The 23440-nt window shown below is 49.5% G+C and overlaps 1 protein-coding gene and 1 long non-coding RNA gene across 25 annotated transcripts in view; one reads left to right on the top strand and one right to left on the bottom strand.

Annotated features, from left to right (window-relative positions):
* Window positions 1-23440, top strand: part of ACSL6 (acyl-CoA synthetase long chain family member 6) — a 70422-nt gene that overhangs the window by 27809 nt on the left and 19173 nt on the right. For 9 of the 24 annotated variants that reach the window (XR_014838765.1, XM_085014533.1, XM_013995103.3 and 6 more), the window contains 10 exons: window positions 8860-8933; window positions 10613-10690; window positions 11975-12109; window positions 12479-12613; window positions 13911-14006; window positions 15255-15327; window positions 17071-17159; window positions 17864-17980; window positions 21124-21267; window positions 22650-22751. Coding sequence is in view for 23 of the 24 variants with exons in the window: in XM_085014533.1 (XP_084870659.1) it covers window positions 8860-8933; window positions 10613-10690; window positions 11975-12109; window positions 12479-12613; window positions 13911-14006; window positions 15255-15327; window positions 17071-17159; window positions 17864-17980; window positions 21124-21267; window positions 22650-22751 (1043 nt within the window). In the remaining variant the exon portion in view is untranslated. Of the gene's footprint in view, window positions 1-8859; window positions 8934-10477; window positions 10556-10612; window positions 10691-11974; window positions 12110-12478; window positions 12614-13910; window positions 14007-15254; window positions 15328-17070; window positions 17160-17863; window positions 17981-21123; window positions 21268-22649; window positions 22752-23440 lie in introns of all 24 variants that reach the window. The other 15 variants (XM_021084743.2, XM_085014528.1, XM_005661633.4 and 12 more) reach the window with 2 other exon arrangements.
* Window positions 2288-6562, bottom strand: LOC146405745 (uncharacterized). Its single transcript, XR_014838788.1, has 3 exons — window positions 5806-6562; window positions 2772-3902; window positions 2288-2488 (listed from the first exon to the last, which is right to left on the bottom strand). It is a non-coding gene; the product is annotated as an uncharacterized LOC146405745 (long non-coding RNA).

The raw sequence follows: 23440 nt of genomic DNA, 5'->3' as shown, positions 1-23440 counted from the left end.
CTGAGAACCTAGTTTTGAGTCCCACCTCCACCACTTGCTGGGGGCTACGAGCCACTCCCCTTAACCTCTATGCCACCACTGTCGCCAGCTTCTCACCTTTGATGAGGGTGGTTAAAGGTGCCCAGTAGGAGATGGGAGGGTGTGTGAAAGGGCAGCTGCTCTGGGGCTGGCATGCCGTGGGCGAGGCTCTCAGGAAAAGGACCAGCAGGAATGACGCCCTCCATGTCCGGTGCTGACAGAGGAGCGCATGCGCCAGCATCAGTGGGAACAGCCCAGGAGGGCTTCCTGGGGAAGGCAGACTGCCCCAGAGGAACACGGCCATAGGCACAGCCCTTTACAGTCTACGGTGGCCTGTTCACCTGATCACTGCACCCCTGGGCTTCAGCACAGCCTGTGAGGTAGGCAGGGGTGGGGACTGTCCCAGGGGACACCGGCCTGTGGAGGCAGAGGGCCTATGCCCTGTTTTCCTACCTCCAAGCCCAGTGCTCTTCATCTGTGAGGCGCTCTCGAGATGCCGCTCCATCTGTCTCATCCTGTGACACAGGAAGTCACTTGCCCTTGTCCTGAATGGGCAAGAAGTTTCCAGACCCAGAACTGGCCTGTCTGGAGGACAGCTCTTGATGGGCAGTGAACTGGGACTCCCATGCCTTTCTCAGACGAAGCCTCTAAGGCATTTGGCAGATCCTTGCTCAGCTCCACAGGCAGGACTATCCTTGTGAGCGGATCGTGACACACAGGATTTTACTGAATCGAAATGGATTTTTGCCATTAATTTAAGAATTTGAGAATTTCCAGCATACCGCTAAGCCTTGTCAAAAGAGAATAACACAGTCCTTGCTCTCCAGGAGCTGACATCTGGAGCCATCCCGGGATTCAGAAATGCCCTTCAGGTTTATGTTGCTTTTTGTCAAGAGTTTCACAGTGTGAAATTTTGGTGATGTGTCCCCCCACCCTGGGTTTGGGAGCAGGTCACTCTAAGCTTTTAGCTTTGGACACTTGCTGTTCAAGAGTGCCCTCTGGCTTATAACGAGTCCCTAAGTCACAGATGCAGCCTCTGTATCTGGGAGAGAGCTTGATGATGCAGTGGTGCTGTTGCCTACCTGGAGGGGGCCGGCCTCATGAGGTCCAGTACTTTTTCAGACCGTGGAATCACAATTAGAAGCTGAGCATCCTGTCTGAGCTCTATGTGGTGGAAATAGGTGGTAATGAGCCTGGAAAACAGGTCATGGTTTGGTCCTCAGACCTTTCCATCCAGAGATATGGCTGGTGCCAGGGCACAGCTGGAGGAGTGAGCAGGCGTCTTGGCCGTGCACTTGGGTTTCCTCTGGCATTCACCTAAGCCTGTGCCTCTGGTTGCGTAGGCATCATCCCCTTGTCCAATACCTCACAGCCGAGAATGCAGCTCCCTTCTGCCCTAAGTGTTCTGGCTTCAGCCTCTTCAAGAGTTACATTGTTCTTTCAATGGGGAAAGTTGGGAGGTATGATCTGAACTGACATTTGAATTATGATTCTGGTGGAACCCTTCTGGAAAGGTTTTCCTTTTGGTGTGTGATGGAAACGTTTATGAAGAGTCCCGGAATAAGCCAATGCTTTGGAGCCACTAGTCAGGCCAAGAAGGCCCTGGATGAGGTGGGAGCTTGGGATGTACTATACTCAGGGATGGCTGATGGGTGCTTCATTTCTTAGCAACTATTAGCTGGTCTGAAATCTTAACCACTCTCTCCAAATAAAAGATAATGTGGGTAGTAACAGAGCCCAGTTTGGGAAAGTGGGCCTCATGAATGGTAGTTCAGATGTATCCTTATGAGTTCATGTACCCTCTCTTCCAAGAGAAGAAAATACAGTCTTGTAAAAACATATCCTTCTTAGTAGGAGTTCCCTGGTGGCTCAGTGGGTTAAGGATCAGGCATTGTCACTGCTGTAGCTGTAGTGACTGCTGTGGCGTGGGTTTGATCCCTGGCCTGGAAACTTCCGCATGCTATAAGTGTGGCCAAAGAAGAATTTTACAAAACACAGTAAAGGAGTCTCTGCGTTTATGGAGTTCCGGTTGTGGCTCAGTGGTAACGAACCCAACTGTTATCTCTCAGGATGCGGGTTCAATCCCTGGTCTCCTTCAGTGGCTTAAGCATCTGGTGTTGCTGTGATTCGACTCCTAGCCTAAGAACCTCTGTATGATGTGGGTGCAGCCCCACAAAGAAAGAGGAGAAAGGAGCCTCCGCTTTTAGAAGTCAGGATGTTGGTTGCCCTTCCAGGATAACCATGCCCTGGAATGCTGATAATGTTTTGGTTCTTTCTTTTTTTTTTTTTCTGTCTATTCTAGGGCCGCACCTGCAGCATGTGGAGGTTCCCAGGTTAGGGGTTTAATCGGAGCTGTAGCCGCCAGCTACAGCTCCGACAGCAACGCGGGATCTGAGCTGCATCTGTGACCTACACCACGGTCACGGCAACCCCGGATCCTTAACCCATTGAGCAAGGCCAGGGACCGAACCTGCAACCTCATGGTTCCTAGTCGGATTTGTTAACTGCTGAGCCACGATGGGAACTCCTAATGTTCTGTTTCTTGATCTGGGTGTTAGTCGCCCAGGTAAGTTCACTTTGAAAAAAATCTTTTGAGCTACACACTTATTTGGGCACTTTTCCATATGTTTGTTACACTGTAAGAGTTTATTTTAAAAAAGAAAAAGATTAGCTGTGAAGAGATGATGGAGAACAAGAGTGGCAGCTGAGGAGTTCCCGTCGTGGCGCAGTGGTTAACGAATCCGACTAGGAACCATGAGGTTGCGGGTTTGATCCCTGCCCTTGCTCAGTGGGTTAAGGATCTGGCGTTGCCGTGAGCTGTGGTGTAGGTCGCAAATGGGGCTTGGATCCCGCATTGCTGTGGCTCTGACATAGGCTGGCAGCTACAACTCCGATTAGACCCCTAGCCTGGGAAACTCCATATGCCATGGGAGCAGCCCAAGAAATGGCAAAAAAAAAAAAAAAAAAAAAAAAAGAGTGGCAGCTGATGGGGGACCATGGGGTTGAGGGAGGGTGGCGTTTTTGTTATTTTCCTAGAAATATCTGAAAGGGTCGAGAGAGAGCCACTGGAGATAGAGGACTGGGGACTTCAGCTCACCAAGCAAAGCCGTCACAGCTTTGGTTCAGGTCGGGTGAGAGAGGAGGCTTCCAAGGACCCTTAAGAGATGTAGCCCCCAGCTGGGGGGAGAAGGGAGGAAGGAAGGACTCTGGGAGGCCGGGAAGATGGGGGATCCCCTCCATGGAGTAGGGGTCAGGGTCTGGGCCTGAGGGTGAGAGGTGTCATGAATGGACCAGAGTCTAAGGGGCGCCATGTGACAGTTGCTGTGACGAGAACCCTTCTGGGGTCTCATTGTGGGAGGAGAGGAAAAGGTGGGCGGCTGGATTGATTTGGGGGGGGTTATCAGAGTGGGGTGCTCCAGAGGAGGCCTGGGAGCTGAGGCGCTTGGCAGGAGAGTGGCCACAGTGAGGGACATAGGAGTCCAGCTTGAGAGGGAGGGTAGGTGAGAGGGTCCTGTGTCTGGGGTCATAGGAAAGGGCCTCAGCGTGGAGGAGCTGGCGGGGTCCCTTCTCAGTGGTGGCAGTGGGGCCGGGAGGCAGAGGAGGAGGTGGCAGCCCCTGGAACTGAAGCATCTCTTCTGTTCCATTGAGGATGCCCAGGGAAGCCCAGTGCTCGAGCTGAGCGTGGAAATGCCCATCAGCTCGACAACTGTGGCTGCTCAAAGGGCATCTCTCTGGGAAAATGCTCACCTTGACCTGTGTGTTTTGTACCAGTCCATTCAAGACCTGTGTGAGCACATGTGTAAAATTACATCGTGGCAGAGTTCCCGTCGTGGCTCAGTGGTTAACGAATCCCACTAGGAACCATGAGGTTGTAGGTTCAGTCCCTGGCCTTGCTCAGTGGGTTAAGGATCCGGCGTTGCCATGAGCTGTGGTGTAGGTTGCAGACGTGGCTCGGATCCTGCGTTGCTGTGGCTCTGGTGTAGGTTGGCAGCGGTAGCTCCAATTCACCCCTTGGCCTGGGAAACCTCCATATGCCGAGGGTGCAGCCCTAGAAAAGACAAACAAACAAACAAACAGTGCTACATTGTGGCACTCTTACTATGCAGCTTTAGGGGAAACATTTTAACATCTCTTAAGCCTTAATTTATTTGGATATTAAATGAATACATCCAATACCAGTAGCATAGGGTTGTTTAAAGAGATAACATATGAAATGCCTGGCACAGTGCCCATATTAATGTTTGGTAATTGGCTGCTATTATGGTTATTATATGTATTCCTGCTAGTCCTCAAGTCTGATTTTTTACCTTCCATTTTTTAATAATGATTTTTATTTTTTTCCATTATAGCTGGTTTATAGTGTTCTGTCAATTTTCTACTGTACAGCATGGTGACCCAGTCACACATACACACATATATTCCTTTTTCTCACATTATCAGCATCCATCATAAGTGACTAGATATAGTTTCCAGTGCTCTATAGCTGGATCTCGCTGCTTATCCACCCCAAAGGCAATAGTTTGTATCTATTAACCCCCAATTCCCAGTCCATCCCACTCCCTCCCCCTCCCCCTTGGCAACCACAAGTCTGATCTCCATGCCCATGTGTTTCTTTTCTGTGGAAAAGTTCATTTGTGCTGTATATTCGATTCCAGATATAAGTGATATCACATGGTATTTAGTCTTTCTCTTTCAGACTTACAGCACTTAGTATAAGAGTCTCTAGTTCCATCCATGTTGCTGCAAATCTGATTTTTTAAGAAATTGGTGGATAAGGGGGTCGATGGAAGTAAGCCTCAACTGTAAAAAAAGGAGGAACTGGTAGCAGGGAAATGAACTCTCTATCTGCACTGTACAACTTTCAGAGCGTTTCTGTCACCAAAAACCCACCTTTGTGTGAAAGCAGCAACAAGCAGCCAGAGGAGCCCCTGGCTGGAGGGCCCAGCACTGCTCCCAGCCCCCCTCCCGCCCACTCCTGCAAGAGAGACCTTGGGCTCAGCATCAGCCCACAGCTGCTCCTACTTGGAGCCAACATCCAACCAGGGCAGATCTTCACCCAGTGAAATGCCCTCTGTGTATCAGCCATGGGTGGCCCACCCAGGAACACTGGCTGAAACCAAAATGCTGTTTGCAGAATCTGAAACTAGGGGAGGTTTTTTTGTTTTTTGTTTTTTTTTTTTTCTTTTAGTAGCTAGAGAGAAAATGAAGTGCAGTGCTGCTAACTTGTGAATACAAGGTGGGAAATGGACCATAGGCCTCATACTGCTGAAGCGTCGAGGCCTGGGTAGCAGGGCCTCCTATTGACGTCGCCTTAGAAAAGGAGAGAACCAGAGGTCATGGCGATTCTGCAGCTTTGATTGCCCGTCGGTCTAGCTAGTAGTGCTTAGACCTGTCCTCCATGTGAGCAACTTGGGAACATTTCCACCTCATGTTTAAAACAAGTGCTGCCAGAAGTCTGTTGTCGTCCTGAATCAGAGAAGAAAGCAGAGGCTTTCCAAAGGCTCACCTCTCACCTCCCAGTCCCCCTTTGAGACTGGGCCTCAAAGTCTTCTCCCAGAATTTGTTGTCAACTTCTCCTTTATCCTTTGGGACCACATCTAGAGATGACTTAAGATAATAATCATCTTGTCTTTTTAGGCCTGCACCTGCAGCATATGTAAGTTCCCGGGCCGGGGTCGAATCAGAGCTGTAGCTGCCAGCCTACACCATAGCCATGCAACGCCAGATCCGAGCCACGTCTGCCACCTACACCACACAGTTCATGGCGACACCGGATCCTTAACCCACTGAGCGAGGACTAGTTGGGTTTGTTACCACTGAGCAATGATGCGAACGCCTAAGAAAATAATTTTAATATTTTGTGGAATATTTAAAAATTCTGTAACTCAGTAGAAGTTTATAACATGTCATTTATATCCACAAGAAAACATTGGTTTCTAAAAGGCGTAAGATTTTCTCATCATGTTGGAGAGGAAAAGGACTTGTCTAATTAAGCAGAATTGAATAACTACCACCATTATGTGTGTTCTGGCCTGAATTGAATGGAGGCTTTAGAAATTTTTCATCCATGAAGACAAGTTTCTCTTGAGATTCTCAAATCATCCACCCTGGGGTTATACTAGGCGTGAGCATATCAGCCAGCCTAGCAGATCTAAAGCTGTACAGCATAGGACCATATTTTGGACAGTTCTGATTTCATACCTAGTATTTTGGCAGTGTTGCTTAGAAAATTCCAAAATTTGAGAATCCACAGATGAAAATTTTGGGTGACACTCTAAAAATAGTTCATGGGCCCAGGAACTCTGTGGCATTTATATTTAGGAGATAATATGGGCCTGGGATTGAAGAAAGATCCTGGGATGAAAGGACAAAGGGGGGGAAAACAGATTTCATGGATCGTCATCTGAAAAGGAAAAATTTTAACAGCTACTTATTAGGAAACGTGATTTTTATTTACTTTTATTTTTATTATTATTTTTTTTTTGTCTTTTTAGGGCCTTACCTGCAGCCTATGGAGGTTCCCAGGCTAGGGTTCTAATCGGAGCTACAGCTGCCAGCCTACGCTACAGCTACAACAACAAGGGATCCGAGCCGTATCTGCGACCTACACCACAGCTCACGGCAACACCAGGTCCTTAACCCACTGAGCGAAGCCAGGGATTGAACCCGCAACCTCATGGTTCCTAGTCAGATTCGTTTCTGTGGCGCCATGATGGAAACTCCCACAGTCACAGTCTTCATTCAGAATTACGGGTCAGTCCAGAATATGAACCTGTCTGCTTCCTTGTACCTCCCTTCCCAGCAGGGGCTGGGTGCAGGCTTGGCTGGGGAGGCCTGGTCTTCCTTCCTTGCTGGCCTCTGGTGTTCTTCCTCCTCCCGGTCCTCAGCTCTCAGCTGGCTAGTGAGGATTTCTCCCCCGCCCACCAGATGCAAGTGGGGAAGGAGACCAAGTGGGAGAGGAAATCGGGGAAGCAGTTTGGGCACACGTGTACTCCTGGCTCTGTTTTCAGGAGTTCTCCTGCGGCAGCAGGACCCTCCTTTGGGTGTCTGCTCCCCACTCCGCTCTGGCTTCTCTCCCTGGTAGACTCTGGATTGCTACGCCCTGCTTTTGGCAGGGAAACCAGCTCATGGACAAGACTCCTTTTTAACACACCCTCCCCAGCACCACCTGATGTTCCTTCTGCAGACTCCATATCCAGCTTCTGGGGCTGATTGATTTATTGTAGCTGCAGCCTCCGTCAGCATTCTTATTGGGACTCCTGGTTGTAGGGAACATGATTGGGCTCTAATCAATCCCATTAGGGCTGAGTTAGCTTAGGTTTCAGGTTGGAGTTGCGAGGGGATCCTCACTCCTGCCTTTGTGATGGACTATAGAACTCAGCGTGGGAGTTCCCATTGGGGCGCAGCTGAAACGAATTCGACTAGGAACCATGAAGTGCAGGTTCAATCCCTGGCCTCGCTTAGTGGGTTAAGGATCTGGCATTGCCATGAGCTGTGGTGCAGGTCGCAGACATGGCTCAGATCTGGTATTGCTGTGGCTGTGGCGTAGGCTGGCAGAAACATCTCTGATTAGACCGCCTAACTTGGGAACCTCCATGTGTTGTGGGTGTGGCCCTAAAGGACAAAAGACAAAAAAAAAAAAAAAAAAAAAAAGAACTCAGTGTGGATCTCAAGCCAAGAAATCCTTCTCACAAATTCTCCCTCATTCTTTTCATCTCTTTCTGTGTCTTTCTTATTGTGGTGAAATTCATAGTGCATAACATTAACCATTTTTTTAAAGCAAACAATTTGGTGGCATTTACTACAAACCTCTCTTGATCTCCAGCTCAGCCCTTTTATTCCATCTTTCTGGGTGAGGGTTGCAAAGTTAACATATTGGTTTATTTGCCAGTTCTTGGCTAAGTTCCGCACATGGTCTGCATCTGGCCCCTCATTTGGGGAGTTTCACAGCTCTTGTATCTGCTGCCTCAGTGGAATGTTCTCGTTTAATATCTCCTGTACATGGCTTAGGTCCTTAGGGCTTCAGAAACCCTATGAGGTGAGTGTCATTGTCCCAATTTTACAGATGAGGAAGCTGAGAGAGAAGAAATGCGTTTCCTGTGTTAGGCTGGCAGTGAGAGACAAGGCCAGAATTTGAGCCCAGCAGCAGTGCCAGTGTGGTGTCCATCTGGCATGAAATGTGGCTAAGCAGCCTTCCTTCCCAGCCTGCTGTGCCCTCAGTCCCCACCTGGCCTCTGTCCCCTAAGCCACCGTAGCAGCTGGGGCTTCCTCATAAGCGTTAGTGAAAGGTTGTATCAAGACAAAGCAAGAATGTCCACATCCCGTCTCTGCTGATGAGCAGGCGGGAGAGCTGCCCGGTGCTCTGGAAGGGCTGGGCTGAGCTGGGGTCTTCCCAGGTGCCCGGTGCAGCAAGGAAGTCCTCTCCCAGCACAGTTGGCCCCTGGATTCTGCAGACTAGACCTGCTCAGGTCCAGAGGATAGCATAAGTTACAGGTGTATTTAAGGAGACTGGGGACCAAGAGCCTGTGCTCCCTGAGGGTGGCAGAAAGGAAGGCACAGGCCACAAATAGCTAATTCTTCAGGCCTGGGGGCACCCCCGCCTGGGCGGCTGTGTCACTTGCCTTCTGGTCTCAAGCAGCTGGGAGCCTCCAAGTGGGATTCAAGTGTCTATAGGCTTGAACACAGCACTCATCTGCCTGAGACTGAGGATGGCTGTCGCCGGAGGCCACAGCCTTGGGTGGACAGTACTGGGTGTCTGAGACTGCTGGCTCTGGCACTATTCCCAAAGGGTGATGACCCTTGAGCTTCCAGCTAATTCTTCTTCTTGCTCTCTCCTTTCAGGGAACCCAAAAGGTGCGATGCTCACCCATGGGAACGTGGTGGCTGATTTCTCAGGCTTTCTGAAAGTGACAGAGGTGAATAACGTAGACTCTTTAATGCGGGTGTCTCTGGAGGCCACCCTCAAGCCTTGGAGGACCTCTTTTCTTTTTTTTTCCCCCCGATATAACCTGAGCTGCCTTTCACAGGCAGGAGTCACTGTTCTCATTAGAACAACCTCACTTTGGCAGACACTTTGAACCCCAAGCAGTGAAATGATCCATAACCTGATAAATACGCAGTGGTTTTCTCAGAGTGCTCAGATAGCAGAAAGAAAAATGTGGAAACCTCTTTTGCATTTTTAACTTCAAAAACTGAGATGCCTATGGTTTTCGGTGTACCTTTACTTAGAGAGGAATCCTTAATAACTTGTTTTTCCAAGTAGGTCAGGGTTTAATTCAGTCATTTTGTGTTTAAGGACTACTAGAGTCTGAGAAACAACGGCAACTGCCAATTTATAAAGCTGTACTTAAAAAAAAGGTATACCTAAAAAAAGCTGGATGTGTTGGCCTGACAAAAGCATGTTAGCATTTTTAACCAACTAAGAAAGAAGGACCTTTTCCCACAAGTGGTGAGTATCTGAGTGTCCTACCGTCTCCTTAAGGAGAAAGGAATGTACCTTTTCATACAAGTTAAGCATGTTCTCTACTCTGGAGAAAATCACTACTCACATTTATGGGTGTGTCAGGTGGCATTATGAAGCCTATGCCAAACAATTACATATTTTTGTAGCAATCGCTGAGAGATTCTCGGTAGCTGAGCCCGAGCCGGGAGCTGGGAGCACAGTTCCCAGGGCTCATCCAACCTCCTCCAGAAGCCAGCCCGGGGGCGCGAAGACCTCTGAAAAAGGGTGGCGAGCAGGGAAGTCAGCTGGGGAGAGCTTGTCCCTGAGGAGCAGGGCTCCGTGACCGGAACATCCTGGTCCCTGAAGCCAGTCCCATCCCAGGGAGTGGGGTCCGTCTGGGCCATGTCTTTTAAGCCCCGTTCACAGGTCATGGCCTGGGGGCCTGGTCCCAACCACTATGCCTCTGTCTGGGGCATGTACTCCAGCCCCAGTGGGCATAGGTCTAGGGTCCTATGTGCCCCTTCCTCTGGAAGCAGAACTAGAAGTTGCCGACAAGCTGAGACCCTCCACATCCCTGCCCGAGTGGCCCTGGGGCAGCTGGTGAAATGGGGCCTGAGGCAGACCCTGCAGGCGTGGGGAGGGCGGCGCGAGTGCCAAGGACTGTGAGCGAGGAGCAGGCCTCCCCGAGCTTCCCTGCGGAGCTGACTCTGCTGGTTTATGTGTGCTTCAACTGGCTCTTTGCTTCTGCAGATAACTAGACCCACTGGCGCTTCGACCTAACACTCCGCTTCCTACGCTGCCCTGTCTCTTTTCTCTCTGCACCTTCCCTCTTCCTCTCTCTCCTTCCCTCTCTCATTTCCCCCCCCGCCTCTCTCTGTGCCCCCTACCCTCCCGACTGCCCTCCCCCTCTTCCTGTTTGCCCGTCCAGGTCATTTTCTCTTTATTGTTTTATGACTCTCTTGTCGTCTTCCTGTCAGTGTTTCTTTCCTTTCTGTCTCCCATGCCCGGCACCTGCAGAAAGTGATCTTTCCGAGACAGGACGATGTGCTCATCTCCTTCCTGCCTCTGGCTCACATGTTTGAGAGAGTCATCCAGGTAAGACGCCCGCCTGACTGACCGGGCCTTGCCTGGGCTCCTTCTGTTTTCTTACAGAGTCAGTGGGCTCCCACTTGTGCGGATGTGCACATTTCCTATTTGCCTTTAGCACACATGTTTGAGCGAATGGTGCAGGTAAGGCCCTGGCTCCAGGGAGGCGCAGTCTGTGCCTAGAACCCAGAACCCTAGCAGGGTGTCACTTGTCACTGGCAGCGCCTTGTCCTTGGAAGGTGTCAGAGGGGTCACCTGACCTGTCCTTCCTGGGAGCACGGCTCCAGGGAAGACCCAGGCCTGCTTTGTCTTACCTGTGGACACACCCTGGCCGAGAAAGGCCTCGGCTGATGCCATCAGATCAGAGGGCTTTTCAGCTCTGGTCATTAAGTCTCCATTTAAGGCCAGAACACCTATATCCTATAACTTCTATCACTCACAAACTCCTAAAAAAAGGAAACCAGACCGAAAAGTTGGAGAATCAGACTATCAGGGCCTTTTGGGCTGTAGATGGAGCTGGCGTTATGATTGGCCACGGGGCAGGCCTTGTGGAAATGCACAGGGAATGAGTTGTCCACCTGGGGTTTTGGGGACAAACGTTATCCACGTGTGTCACGCGGGACTAACCTGCGCATCACCTATTTCCTAAGCCTCCCCGGCTTTGCCTAGGGAGAGCTGGTATCCTGGGGCATGCTTTCCAGCTTTCCAGACCTGGGCTTGAATGCCAGCAATTGCTGTGAACTAGTTTCGTAGCTCTGGGCCGATCCCTTTACCTCTCTGACCCTTGGATTCCACTCTGTAAAATGAGGATTAGAAATTCCGGAGTTCCCTTGTGGCGCAGTAGGTTAAGTATCCAGCATTTTCCCTGCCATGGCCTGGGTCGCTGCTGTGACGTGGGTTTAATCCCTGGTCTGGGGAAGTTCCATGTGCCACAGGTGTGGCCAAAAGAAAAAAAGAAAGAAATTCTGTCTCCTTCATAGGCTTACCATGAGCATTAAAGAAAGGAGCCTGTCTTAGGCCCCTGGCATACTCCTACTCTCATTAGCAACCAGCCAGGCTCCCTCTTGGCCTCCCACAGCCAACATTAGCAGTATCTCCAGGACTCCCAGAGTTGCCAGGATGTCCCTGGGGAAGTCCCCAGGGTCACCCCTGTCCAGGGCTCGGGGATAAGCATGAAGGGGCAGGCTCCAGTGACATTGGTCTAGCATCTCCCACAGGCTCGGAATCCCACCCTTTCTCTGGCTTCTTCCATGTCTGAGTGGGACTTAGTGGGGAGGTGTGGCGGGGGGTGTGGTCCCCTCAGATGGCTTCCTCCAGAGCTGGGTTAGGGGGTCGTGGGTGCCCTCCTCGTTGGGCAGAGCTTTGGATAGCTCTGGACTGCCGCCAGGAGTGACACCCTGAGGGACCCTTCCTGTGCTCTTCCTCCAGTCTGTCGTCTACTGCCACGGGGGGCGCGTGGGCTTCTTCCAGGGAGACATCCGCCTCCTGTCGGATGACATGAAGGCTCTGTGCCCCACCATCTTCCCTGTGGTCCCACGGCTGCTGAACCGGATGTATGACAAGGTGAGCCCCGCGGGCTGAGCGGCTGCAGATCTGCTTGTTGGGACAGAGGCCAGAGCCCCAGGCAGGCTTTCTACACCTCCACCCTGTGTCCTGGAACTCATCTCCTCTGTCCTTTCCTACCTTTCACCCCTCCTCCTCTTTTCTTCCTATTCTCCAGCACCCTGGTTGGGAGATTTTGGGGGGAAGCACCTTTCCCCACAGTGTGCCTGAACCTTGGTAGTGTTAAGCTTTAACTGGATGTCACATGTTCGCTGACTTCCTGCAGAGGCAAAAATAAAGTGTGGCTTCTCTCCTGGCCAGTCGGGGCCTTCTTCTGGCAGTGGGACATACATACAGACTCGACAGCTCTCTCCAACTTGTGTTCCTTAGATTTTCAGCCAGGCAAACACGCCATTAAAGCGCTGGCTCCTGGAATTCGCAGCAAAACGTAAACAGGCAGAGGTCCGGAGTGGAATCATCAGGAATGATAGTATTTGGGATGAACTCTTCTTTAACAAAATTCAGGTAAGAGGGAGTTCCTGTTGTGGTTCAGTGGTTAACGAATCCGACTAGGAACCGCGAGGTTGCAGGTTCGCTCCCTGGCCTTGCTCAGTGGGTAAAGGATCCGGTGTTGCCCTGAGCTGTGGTGTAGGTTGCAGACATGGCTCGGATCCCACGTTGCTGTGGCTCTGGTGTAGGCCAGCGGCTACAGCCCTGATTGGACCCCTAGCCTGGGAACCTCCATATGCCGCAGGTGTGGCCCTAGAAAAGACCAAAAAAAAAAAAAAAAAAAGACAGGTAAGAAAATCAACATGGGATGATAGTGTGACACCCAAGTGTCCACAGGGTGACCTCACAGAAGAATTAGAGAAGTTCATCCCAGTGACCTGTAATCTTATAGTAACTTATTTACTGATAAAGTCAAAGCTGAAGCAACCTTTGAAATTTTAACGGACTCATTTTTGTTCTTTGGAGATGTGTTATATTTGCCAAAGGCAGTCAGCAAGAAGGACTTCTGGAAATTAAGTTCCTTGATCTCTAAAAGCATTAGAGCAACTTAGGCAGGATTACCAAGGAGCTCCTGGGGCCTGAAGGTTCTGTTGCCCTTCCCTGTAGCCTTGACCCTGGTGGCTTTCTGGCAACACAAGGTTCTGGTCAGATGGCCAAAAATCTTCCTTTCCCTCCATTTCCCATCCCTTTAACCTCTTCCAAACCAAGCCCTTTATGAATTGCTCATTTCTATATCCCCACTAGAGTTTTGGGGGTTTTTTTGGTCTTTTTTTTTTTTTCTTTTTAGGGCCACACCCATGGCACATGGAAGTTCCCAGGCTAGGGATCCAGTCGGAGCTGTAGTTACCAGCCTATGCCACAGCAACACCAGATCTGATCCAGCATCTGCAACCTACACCACAGCTCACCCACAGCTCACGGCAACGCCAGACCCTTAACCCACTGAGTGAGAAATTGCCCTAAGTAGTTGTTTTGGATGCTTGCAAATGATGAGCGAGTGAGGGAACAACTGTGTAGTTTAAGAAAGAGAAAATCAAAGTTATACCATGCTCCACAGATCAATGGCCCTCATCTCAAAAGACATCAAAGAGTTGGCCTTTTGTGGGCTGGATTGCAAAGCTGTTTGGGTTGATTGATTTGGAAGGAGAAGGGACTTCTCATGTGTGGTACAGCCTCAGGCCATCTCTCTATCCCAACCCTAGGATCCTGATAGGGTACAATGGTTGAATGTTGACTTTGGGTGAGGCACGGATGAGCTACCTGCCACCCACAACAGCACAAGCTCTGGAAGGTTCTTCTCTCTTTCCCACAGGCCAGTCTCGGTGGGTGTGTGCGGATGATTGTCACCGGAGCAGCCCCCGCATCACCAACAGTCCTGGGATTCCTCCGGGCAGCTCTGGGGTGCCAGGTATTGCCTTTATGTGGTCTTCTCTGGAGGCAGTGGGGTGCATGTTAGGACAGGGCAGGAGACCCATTATGCCTTCTACTCTCCAGAGAAAGATCCTGGGGGCAAGATTTTTGTAGGATAAAAGCTCCCTCCTCTGAAGATATAAAAAGCCCAGTGTCACTGAGAGCCAGGATAGCCTGGTGACATTCTGGAAAGCCCAGGTGCGTGTCCACCCTGGAATCATGAGGGTAGGTCCCATGCCTGTGCCAGCACCTGTGCATTCTCCCGCCTGCAGACCATCTCCCAACCCAGAGAAGGGGCATGAGGGAAGGGGAGGGAAGTTCATTTCTGTGTTTTAATTGGACACTGTAAGTTTTGTTATTGCTAAAAAAAAATTCATTCCTTCATATAGCCATTCAATTCATATTTATTACGTTCCTACATCTGCAGAGTATAGTTGTAACTAGTGGGCTTTAAGCAAAGTAGGCACATCTGTTTCTTACATGTATGTGCCTCAATTATGCTTTAGGAGCCGTGGGCTTCTTACACTGATCTCTGTTTTATACCAACATGACCTGCCACTCCTGCAGGCAGGCTCTCCCACCCGGTCTGCACATGGGACTCTGAGGGGGGATATCTTACAGGGATAAAATAAAACCTTTAGTAGATTTTAAAAGGTTCAGTACACATTCAAAGGAAAAGCAGTCAGTGGTTGAAAATAGGGCAGAAACCTTTCGCCCAAACCACGTCACCTTACCTACTAAGTATCTGTGGTTAAAAACAAACAAAAAAAACATTTCTTCCAAACAAAGTAGCTGTTGTCCGGGTTCAGCTTCACCTGGAGTTACCTACTTCCACAGCGCCTCCTCTCCCACTGTCCCCAGCATGGAGCAGCCAGATGCTCAGTGGGAGGTTAACTGGTTGAGAAGGACAGCCAGTCAGCCTCTGGAGGGTGTATGCCTGCAGTGTGTGTAGTTTCCATGATTTTTTTTTTTTTTTTTTGCTTTTTTTAGGGCTGCACCTTGGCATGTGGAGGTTCCCAGGCTAGGGATCCAATCGGAGCTATAGCTGCTGGCCTACACCACAGCCACAGCAACATGAGATCCAAGCCATGTCTGAGACCTATACCACAGCTCATGGCAACGCCAGATCCTTAACCCCCTGAGAGAGGCCAGGGATCGAACCTGTGTCCATCCTCATGGTTACTAGTTGGGTTCGTTAACCACTGAGCCATGAGGGGAACTCCTAGTCTCCGTGTTTTGCTTGAAGGTTTATGAAGGTTACGGCCAAACCGAGTGCACAGCTGGATGTACCTTCACTACACCCGGGGACTGGACCTCAGGTAGGATGGGCTGTAGATGTGGGAGTGAGTTAGAACAGCAGGCTCTAAGGCTTCCTCTCGGCAAGTATATTTACATAGGCACTTAGGACTTAGCAAAAGAAACAGAGGAAACGTAATGATGGTGTTTATAAGTGTTATGGCATTATGGATCTGTTGTTTTGTTATATATTTTTGTATTTTCTACTATTTTTTATTTTGCATTTTCCTGTTTCTTTTAAGGTAAATAGGAGTCACATAAAAAAAAGGTAATAGATCACAAAATACAGCTCAGGAGGAATATGTTTATAATATCAGCATATTGGATTTTATAGTTTCTAACATCCCACCGTCTTGCTTACAGTCATTTTAGAATGAATTGGATGTGATTCGGGAAGGAGAGGCAAGTTCGTAGCAGCCAATGTGCTGTTTCTCAAAGAGCCATGTCACAGGCTCTTTGGAACTATGGTCTCCTGTGTCAGCAGTATCTAAAAGGCAGTGACATTCTCAGAAAGGGGCAGCTCCTATCTACACCCTCATCCTGAGGAGATTTCTCGTTCAGGGCAAGGAGGAAGCAGTACACAGCTCTTGCATTGTTCATCACCAAATTTAGACGAATTGCTGGAAGAGTCTGGAGAACATTCAGGAAAAGAACCCTTCAGGATACCAGCTTCCTTTGTGAGCCTGGGGCCACTCTTCACTGGGCTGAGCTTAAGTTTGCTCAACTACAAACTAGAAAACTTGGAACCATGTGCTCAGACAAGAGATATCCTCAGTGATGCAATACTATTTTCAGAGCGCCTTGAGGTAGTCAGCAGAAGCATGACAGGGGGATTCTAAATTGAAATCACATTTGGCCAGGTCAGGCACAGAAGCATTTTCTTTCCCCCTGAGTTTTCTCTCTTTAAACTCTACCTGAATAAAGCCTTTCCTTTACGTGAAGCTGTTGGCAACTCTGCCGCTGGCAAATTTACTACAAGGACTGTCTTCTGAGGTCCTGGCTCGTTCACTTTTTTCTTGTCGCTGCCATCATATGTACTCATTACTTAGAGGAATACCCTTCCTGTCAGACACTTTCTTCCCTCTTATGAGATCCCCTACATTTTCCTATGTGAGATGTTTGAGGTTTTAAATTTTCTATGCACCCTTGCTATAAAAACTTGCAAGAGTTTTGAGAGGATAGTTTTCATCATAAAATATTGTAAAAGATTTTGACAGTCTCTCATTTAAAAGAGACAAGTGTCGCAGCCTCCTTTTTGTCTACGTGACTCACTATTTCAGGACCTTGGCCAGTACCTGCTTAAAAATCCTCTGCCTCGCCAGTGAATTGTGGCAGTCCAGTCCGACGGCGTAACTGCTTGAGCCAAAGCCAGTTCCTACCAGTGCATTGTGTAACAACCACAAACAGTGACTAGAAAATGACTTAGATGTAATTTTGTGGCTGGAGTATGTCAGACCAAGAAAATTTGAAGTCTTATTTTTGGTGAGGGTTGAGTTACCTCATCCTTGTTTTCTATTCCTTTGTTACTCAAAATGTAACGTGTGGACCAGAGTCAGATGTAAAACCTCTGAGGCTGGCCTCTCCTTTCCCCAGAAATTTGTTTTGCCGTCAGTGCTTGCCTGTCACAATGCCTATCTAAAGATGTCTTGCTCTCCATCCCTAATTCCGCTCTTGGACCACTGGAGGGGTTTTACGTGGCACGAAGCATCTTTGGTGCTGAAGTTCACCTGAGCACTGACATGTGCCGTGTTGTTCTGGTGTTCTAGGTCACGTCGGGGCCCCTCTACCCTGCAATCATATCAAGCTTGTTGACGTCGAGGAGCTGAATTATTGGGCCAGCCAAGGTGAAGGAGAGGTAAACTAGAGCAGTAAGGCATTCGTGTCTGTGCATATTGTACATGTAGTGAGTAAAAGAAAAAAAAAATGGAAATGTTTTCTTTTCACCCTATATGTAAAGTCATTTTATGTAACTGATGAATTTGACCCAAATGAATTGGGCATTTTCTCTCTTGTTCATGAAGTAACAGACCCCCAAATCTGGAACTGAACTGGTCAAAAACAAGATTTGGGATTCCCAAGCTTTTTTTTTTTTTTTTTTAGGGCCACACCTGCAGCATATGGAAGCTCTCGAGCTAGGGGTTGAACCGGAGCTGCAGCTGCCTGCCTACGCCACAGCCACAGCAATGCAGGATCTGAGCCATATCTGCAACCTATGCCGCAGCTTGCAGCAATGCCAGATCTTCTACCCACTGAGCAAGGCCAGGGATCGAACCCGCATTCTCATGGACACTATGTGGGGTTCTTAACTGAGCCGCAACAGGAACTCCTCCTACGCTTTTTTAAAAATCCATTTTTCGTCTTAACTGGCATGGCTTGCTGCTGTGTATCTGTCCAAGCAGAAACATGAGCATTTGCAGATAGGCCATAGGGTCGATAGAGCTGGCCTGTGCTTGTTCATTCCGTGGAAGGAGATGGGAAGGCCGAGAGCCTGTTCATGAAGCAGTGGCTCGGGAGTCTCTGGTGGAATCAGCCAGCCAAACCGGGTGTTTGTCCCTACAGATATGTGTGAGAGGACCAAATGTGTTCAAAGGTTACTTGAAAGATCCGGAGAGGACAAAGGAGGCCCTGGACAGCGAGGGCTGGCTTCACACTGGTGACATTGGGAAGTGGCTGCCGGTGCGTACGCTTGGAACCATGGCGCTCCGCGCATGGTGCTGATGGGAGGTGTGTGGTCTGATTCACTCCTGAGGCAGGACTCTCCTTCATCTCTGCCCTGACCATCAGTCATTCCAGAATTCCTCCAGGAACTGGGAGGTTCTTCTTTACCCCACCCGCAAGCCACCTCCTCCACCCTCCTGATGAAGGTGACGGGGATCTTTTGGGGAGAGTAGAGCTGGGGTTTGAGGCCCCATCCTACCTTGAAATGGCATCCAGAAAGAGATCCGACAGCGCTCTGGAATCCAGTGGGTCAAATACAAGGAGCAGGGGGTTCGTAGTTCTGGGAGATCTGAGCAAGGTGGGGCCTGGGAGCCCATGGACACTGACCGCCAGCTGAGAAAAGCTTGGAGCTGGGCAGAAGGGGGCCGAGGTTCTTTTGTCTCTGCCAGCAGCTGCTCTCATGACCTTGAGCAAAGTGTCAGCCCTTTCTGGGGCTCCCTATTGCCTCACCTGTAGAAAAAGAAAGCAAACCTCCATGGCATTCTTTGACTGTGGCCCCCAACTTTTAGCCAAAACCAGTAAATGGTACTTCATTCTGTCATTTGTAAGATAGGGGGTGATACCATGGCTTACCTCTGTGGTTATGAGGAATAAGTGAGATTATACCTATAAAGCCATTATTAGCACAATACCTGGCACATAGGAGATGCTGAGATGAAAGCTATGACCAGAAAAAAGTTCTCACTGAAACCGAGAGCCCCCCTGCCTGCTGTAGTCTATCCCAGGAAACCTTTCCTGTGTCTCTCGGAAATTGCTAAGGTTTCGAGTGGGCTTTCTGAGATGTTGAGTTTATCAGACATGATGTTGGTCCCTTTAGGGGCTCTCTGGGCTGGTGAGCAGATGTGCCCCTGCTTGAAACCTTCATTCCCGCAGCAGACAGGAATGTGTCCCCAGTGTGTGCCCTGAGCCAGGGACTCTGCTCGGGGGGGTGTGGGGGGCACATTAAGGCAATTCCCAACCCCATGGGATGGGCATGAGATGAGGACCACGTTCCCCTGGGGAGAAGCAGAGCAGGACAGCACTTACTAGGATGTGAGTCCTGTTCCAAGGGGAGAGGAGACAGCGGGAAGGACAGTCAGGCAGGAGTGATACAGCACGTGCTAAGTAGAGAGACACTGGAGGTGTGAGGCAAGCAGTTCTTTTTTTTTTTTTTTTTTTTTCTTTCTTCCTTCTTTTGTCTTTTTAGGTCTGTACTAGTGGCATATGGAAGTTCCCAAGCTAGGGATCCAGTTGGAGCTGTAGCCACCGGCTTATACCACAGCCACAGCAACATGGGATCCGAGCTGCAGCTGCAACCTACACCGCAATGCTGGATCCTTAACCCACTGAGCAAGGCCAGGGGTCAAACCCATGTCCTCATGGATGCTAGTTGGGTTCGTTAACCTCTGAGCCATGATGGGAACTCCAAGGCAAGCAGTTCTGAGGGCCCACATTGTGGAGGAGGGAGGCTGGAGAAGCAATGGGGCCCTGGACACTGGCAGAGGCTAGACTGTCCCATCAGCTGACGAAGCCTGGGCTTCAGCCCACCCCTTCATAGGCGCCTTTTAAGGCTCTGCGCTTCCTTTTATATTATATTTTAAGGGGGTGGAACCCTCAAAATTGGAAAAAACCTAGATCTGCTGCTTATGCCTAATAACTTGGATGAAACCACCCAGTTTGCAGGGTGTTATGAGAAGCAAATAAAGTAATTCATGTGAAACAGCTAGTGTTGTGCTTGCACTCAGCGTCTAAGGCAGCAGGCAGGCAGTCTGTGGGAGCCAGCTTTTAAAAAATTATTATTATTTTGAAATAGATCAAGGAAAAGGTATAAGTTCCTGATCCAGAAAGACCTGATTCAAATCCTGGATCTCTCACCCCTTGGCCGTGCGGCTCTGGAGGCGTTAACTGGCCTCTCTAATCCTCACCTTCACTGTTCGTGAAACACAGGTGATGACACCCAGATGATGGGGTGCCACGAAGACCAAAGATGCCAGTGCAGGGAGAGTGCCCGATTATCCAGCCTGGATTTTGAGCAAAACAGGGCCTGCTCGCTTTCCTGTTCTAACAGGATTACTCTGGTTCTGGTGACTAAACAGATGGAGCAGACCCAGAGTGTGTGCACAAGTCTGATCCGGAAGTGGTTTTGATGGAAGGAGGAGGGAGCTGCAAGAAGGGTTTAACTAAGTGAGGACGGATGAGCCTGACTGCTGACCGTGCCAAGAGAGGCCGGGGGCAAGGCCGTCTCCTGGTGTGGGGCTTGGGGACTCGGACAGGCTCGAGGAGGAGGATGTTGACCTTCCTTTGGGGGAGGTAACATCAACCAGGACAAATGGCCTGGTGTCTGTAGCGTTCTGAGATTAGTGAGGTTCTGAGTCTGGAACGTAGTGACGAGCTCTGCCTGGAAGCTCAGGCAGACACGGGAGTAGCCACTGAAGAGAGGAATGGTGGTCGCTGTCAGTGGAGGTGAGGAAATTGCAGTATTCGAGGGCTGAGCCAAAGGAGAGAGACCCTCTCTTCACCTGGAAAGTGATAAAGGTCATAAGGAGTCAGGGGGGTGGGTGGGGGTCCTGCAGGCCAGGGTCACAAACACTCACTGCCCAAGTGGCTGCCACCTGCTGCAGAGGCCCTGGTGGGAGAGGGCCCCCGATGCCATCTGGGCGCCGCTGCCAGAGCTGTGTTGTGGGTGGAGGATGGTAAGGCTGCCCTCGGGGAGTGGAGGCTCATGCATGGCTCACGGGAGCAAATCTGAAGATGCTGCTGAGAAAAGGGACAGATCACTTGGAGCGAGGGCCTGGGTGAGAGGAGCCCTGATGGGAAGGAGGCTCAGAAGGTGGGCTTTCTGAGAAGGGGGACACCCATTGCTGGGCACTGGGTGGCAGGGGTGGGAGGGGGACTGGGGAGAATGCTGAGGGGGAGCTCAGGGGGCCATCACAGCCCCGCAGAGCGTGGGAGCCACCCGCTGGCGGCAGTGTCCCTCTCCATCCACACTGCGGCTCCAGGAGAGCAGAGGCGTGCCATCAGGAGCCGGCCTGGAGGGGCTTGCAGGGTGGGACAGGACAGGGGCGAGGGGCTCTGGCTTTGGAATGCCATCTTTTTATGAAGCTGTTTGTCCAACTCCGCAGGCAGGAACTCTTAAAATTATTGATCGGAAGAAGCACATATTTAAACTCGCTCAGGGAGAGTACATTGCGCCTGAGAAGATCGAGAACATCTACATCCGGAGCGAGCCTGTGGCGCAAGTCTACGTGCACGGGGACAGCCTAAAGGTGCGTCTCCCCGCCTCAGCCCTCCCACACGTGTGGGCCTGCTGAAAAACTGGGGAATAGTTTCCTGGGTCTCTGGTATTCAATTACATTGATGAACATCGATTTCCAATCAAACATGGGTATTTTCCTGCCTCTCAGATCATGAGGGAAAATGCCTTTCTAAAGGAGCCGTCTTAATTGCTTATACTTTGATAAATTGCAGTGAGGTCAATAAGTTACATCAAGTGGCAATAATAAACATTCCCACTCATTTTAACATTTCTCTGCGTACCCCCAAGAGGAATTTTGCGGTAAGATGCTAAAGCAAGAGTCAGGCTTTCTGCTATTTGGGTTTTGAAATATGTAAACGAAGGTTACGGATAAATAGACACAGTATTGCAAATAATGGTACTGATAATATAACTTAATATATTAAGCCAATATGCTGATACAGCTTAGGATTAAATTATTTAGAGAAGTCTTATATTCTGCTTTTAATAGAAAGATCATAAAGAATATATTCCGTGCTATCATTGGATTTATATAATTAAATACTATTAAATTATTTTCCAAGAAAATGCTTTAAAAATTAAAACGGTATTCTCATGAGTTCCTTGGCTCAGCGCATTAAGGATCTGGCATCATCACCGCTGTGGCTCTAGTTACAGCTGTGGTGTGTGTTCAGTCCCTGGCCCGGGAACTTTCATATATTGCAGGGACAGCCAAAAAAAAAAAAAAAAAATGGTGTTCTTAATGAATGCAGATCATATTAATGAAGCAATTTCAAAATGGCCTGGAAATCCTGAGAAATATGTGTTTTGGTTCATAGAGCTGGTTGACTAGTATCCTAAAGACGTACTCATTTAAGACTGGCATGCGACGTTCCTGTCGTGGCACAGCAGAAATGAATCGACTAGGAACCACGAGGTTTCGGGTTTGATCCCTGACCTCGCTCAGTGGGTTAAGGAGCCAGTGTTGCCGTGAGCTGTGGTGTAGGTTGCAGACACTGTTCAGATCTGGCATGGCTGTGGCTCTGGCATAGGCCAGCACCTACAGATCCAGTTAGACCCCTAGCCTGGGAACCTCCATATGTCGTGGGTGCAGCCCTAAAAAGCAAAAAAAAAGATTGGCATGAGAATCACAGGCACATATAGAACTGACCTTACTGATTCTTAATCTCCTTATCCTTTATTAATTTTCCACAAAGTTAAATATTCAAGAACTATTTAAGAATATCAGAAATATTCAAGGATATTTTTGTCAAGAATGTGTGATGCATTTGTGGAAATGTTTGGTAACATAAACATACTTATTTTTAGAAAAGAGTGGAGTCTGAGAATGCCACAAATAACCACTTTAAAAGCCTTTGTCATAACTGTGTTTTTCCTCTGGTGGGACCGCAGGCCTTTTTGGTGGGCATTGTCGTACCCGACCCGGAAGTCATGCCCTCTTGGGCCCAGAAGAGAGGAATTGAAGGGACGTACGCAGAGCTCTGCGCGAATAAGGTCTGTACCTGGGGCCCGTTCCCTGAAAGGCTGCCGGCCCTTCTGTGATAGCGCATAATGAGAGGATAGAAAGCAAGTGGCATTTGAATATGGCGGGAGATTTCTAACTTTATTTTACAAATGGTGGGAATCCTAAAGCAGAGGTTGGTCGTTTTTGTTGTGGCAGAAGGAGCTCATATTTCTTAGAATGTCTGCTAAACTGTTTGATTTTCTGGCCGGGAGACAGTACAGAAAGCTTGCCTAGCCCTGCTGTTTTGCACCTTGCAGGAGGAGCCAGAGAGGGAGGTGGTTTGCCCAAGGCCACACAGCTGCTTAGCAGCAGTGTCAGATGTGAGCGGAGGCCTTCTGACTCACTGGCCCTGCTCTCACCTAATGTGAGGTAGATTTTGTATCTCCTGGGCTTAGGTAGACAATTACGGAATTGAAAACGTAACACATGGTGTTCCCGTCATGGCTCATCTGTGAATGAACCTGACTAGCATCCATGAGGATGCCGGTTTGATCCCTGGCCTCGCTCAGTGGGTTCAGGATGCGGCATTGCCGTGAGCTGCGGTGTAGGTCACAGACACGGCTCGGATCCTGCGTTGCTGTGGCTGTGGTGGAGGCTGGTGGCTGCAGCTTCAGTTGGACCCCTGGCCTGGGAACCTCCGTATGTCACGGGTATGGCCCTGAAAAGATAAAAAGACAAA

This window comes from Sus scrofa, chromosome 2 (assembly GCF_054392235.1).
Source record: "Sus scrofa isolate SSC_HxYL_T2T_F1_AM1 chromosome 2, Sscrofa_HxYL_maternal_Yorkshire_Landrace_v2.0, whole genome shotgun sequence".
Taxonomy (NCBI): domain Eukaryota; kingdom Metazoa; phylum Chordata; class Mammalia; order Artiodactyla; family Suidae; genus Sus; species Sus scrofa.
The sequence above is the reverse complement of the archived record's forward strand: the minus strand, read 5'-3'. Positions and strand labels throughout refer to the sequence as shown.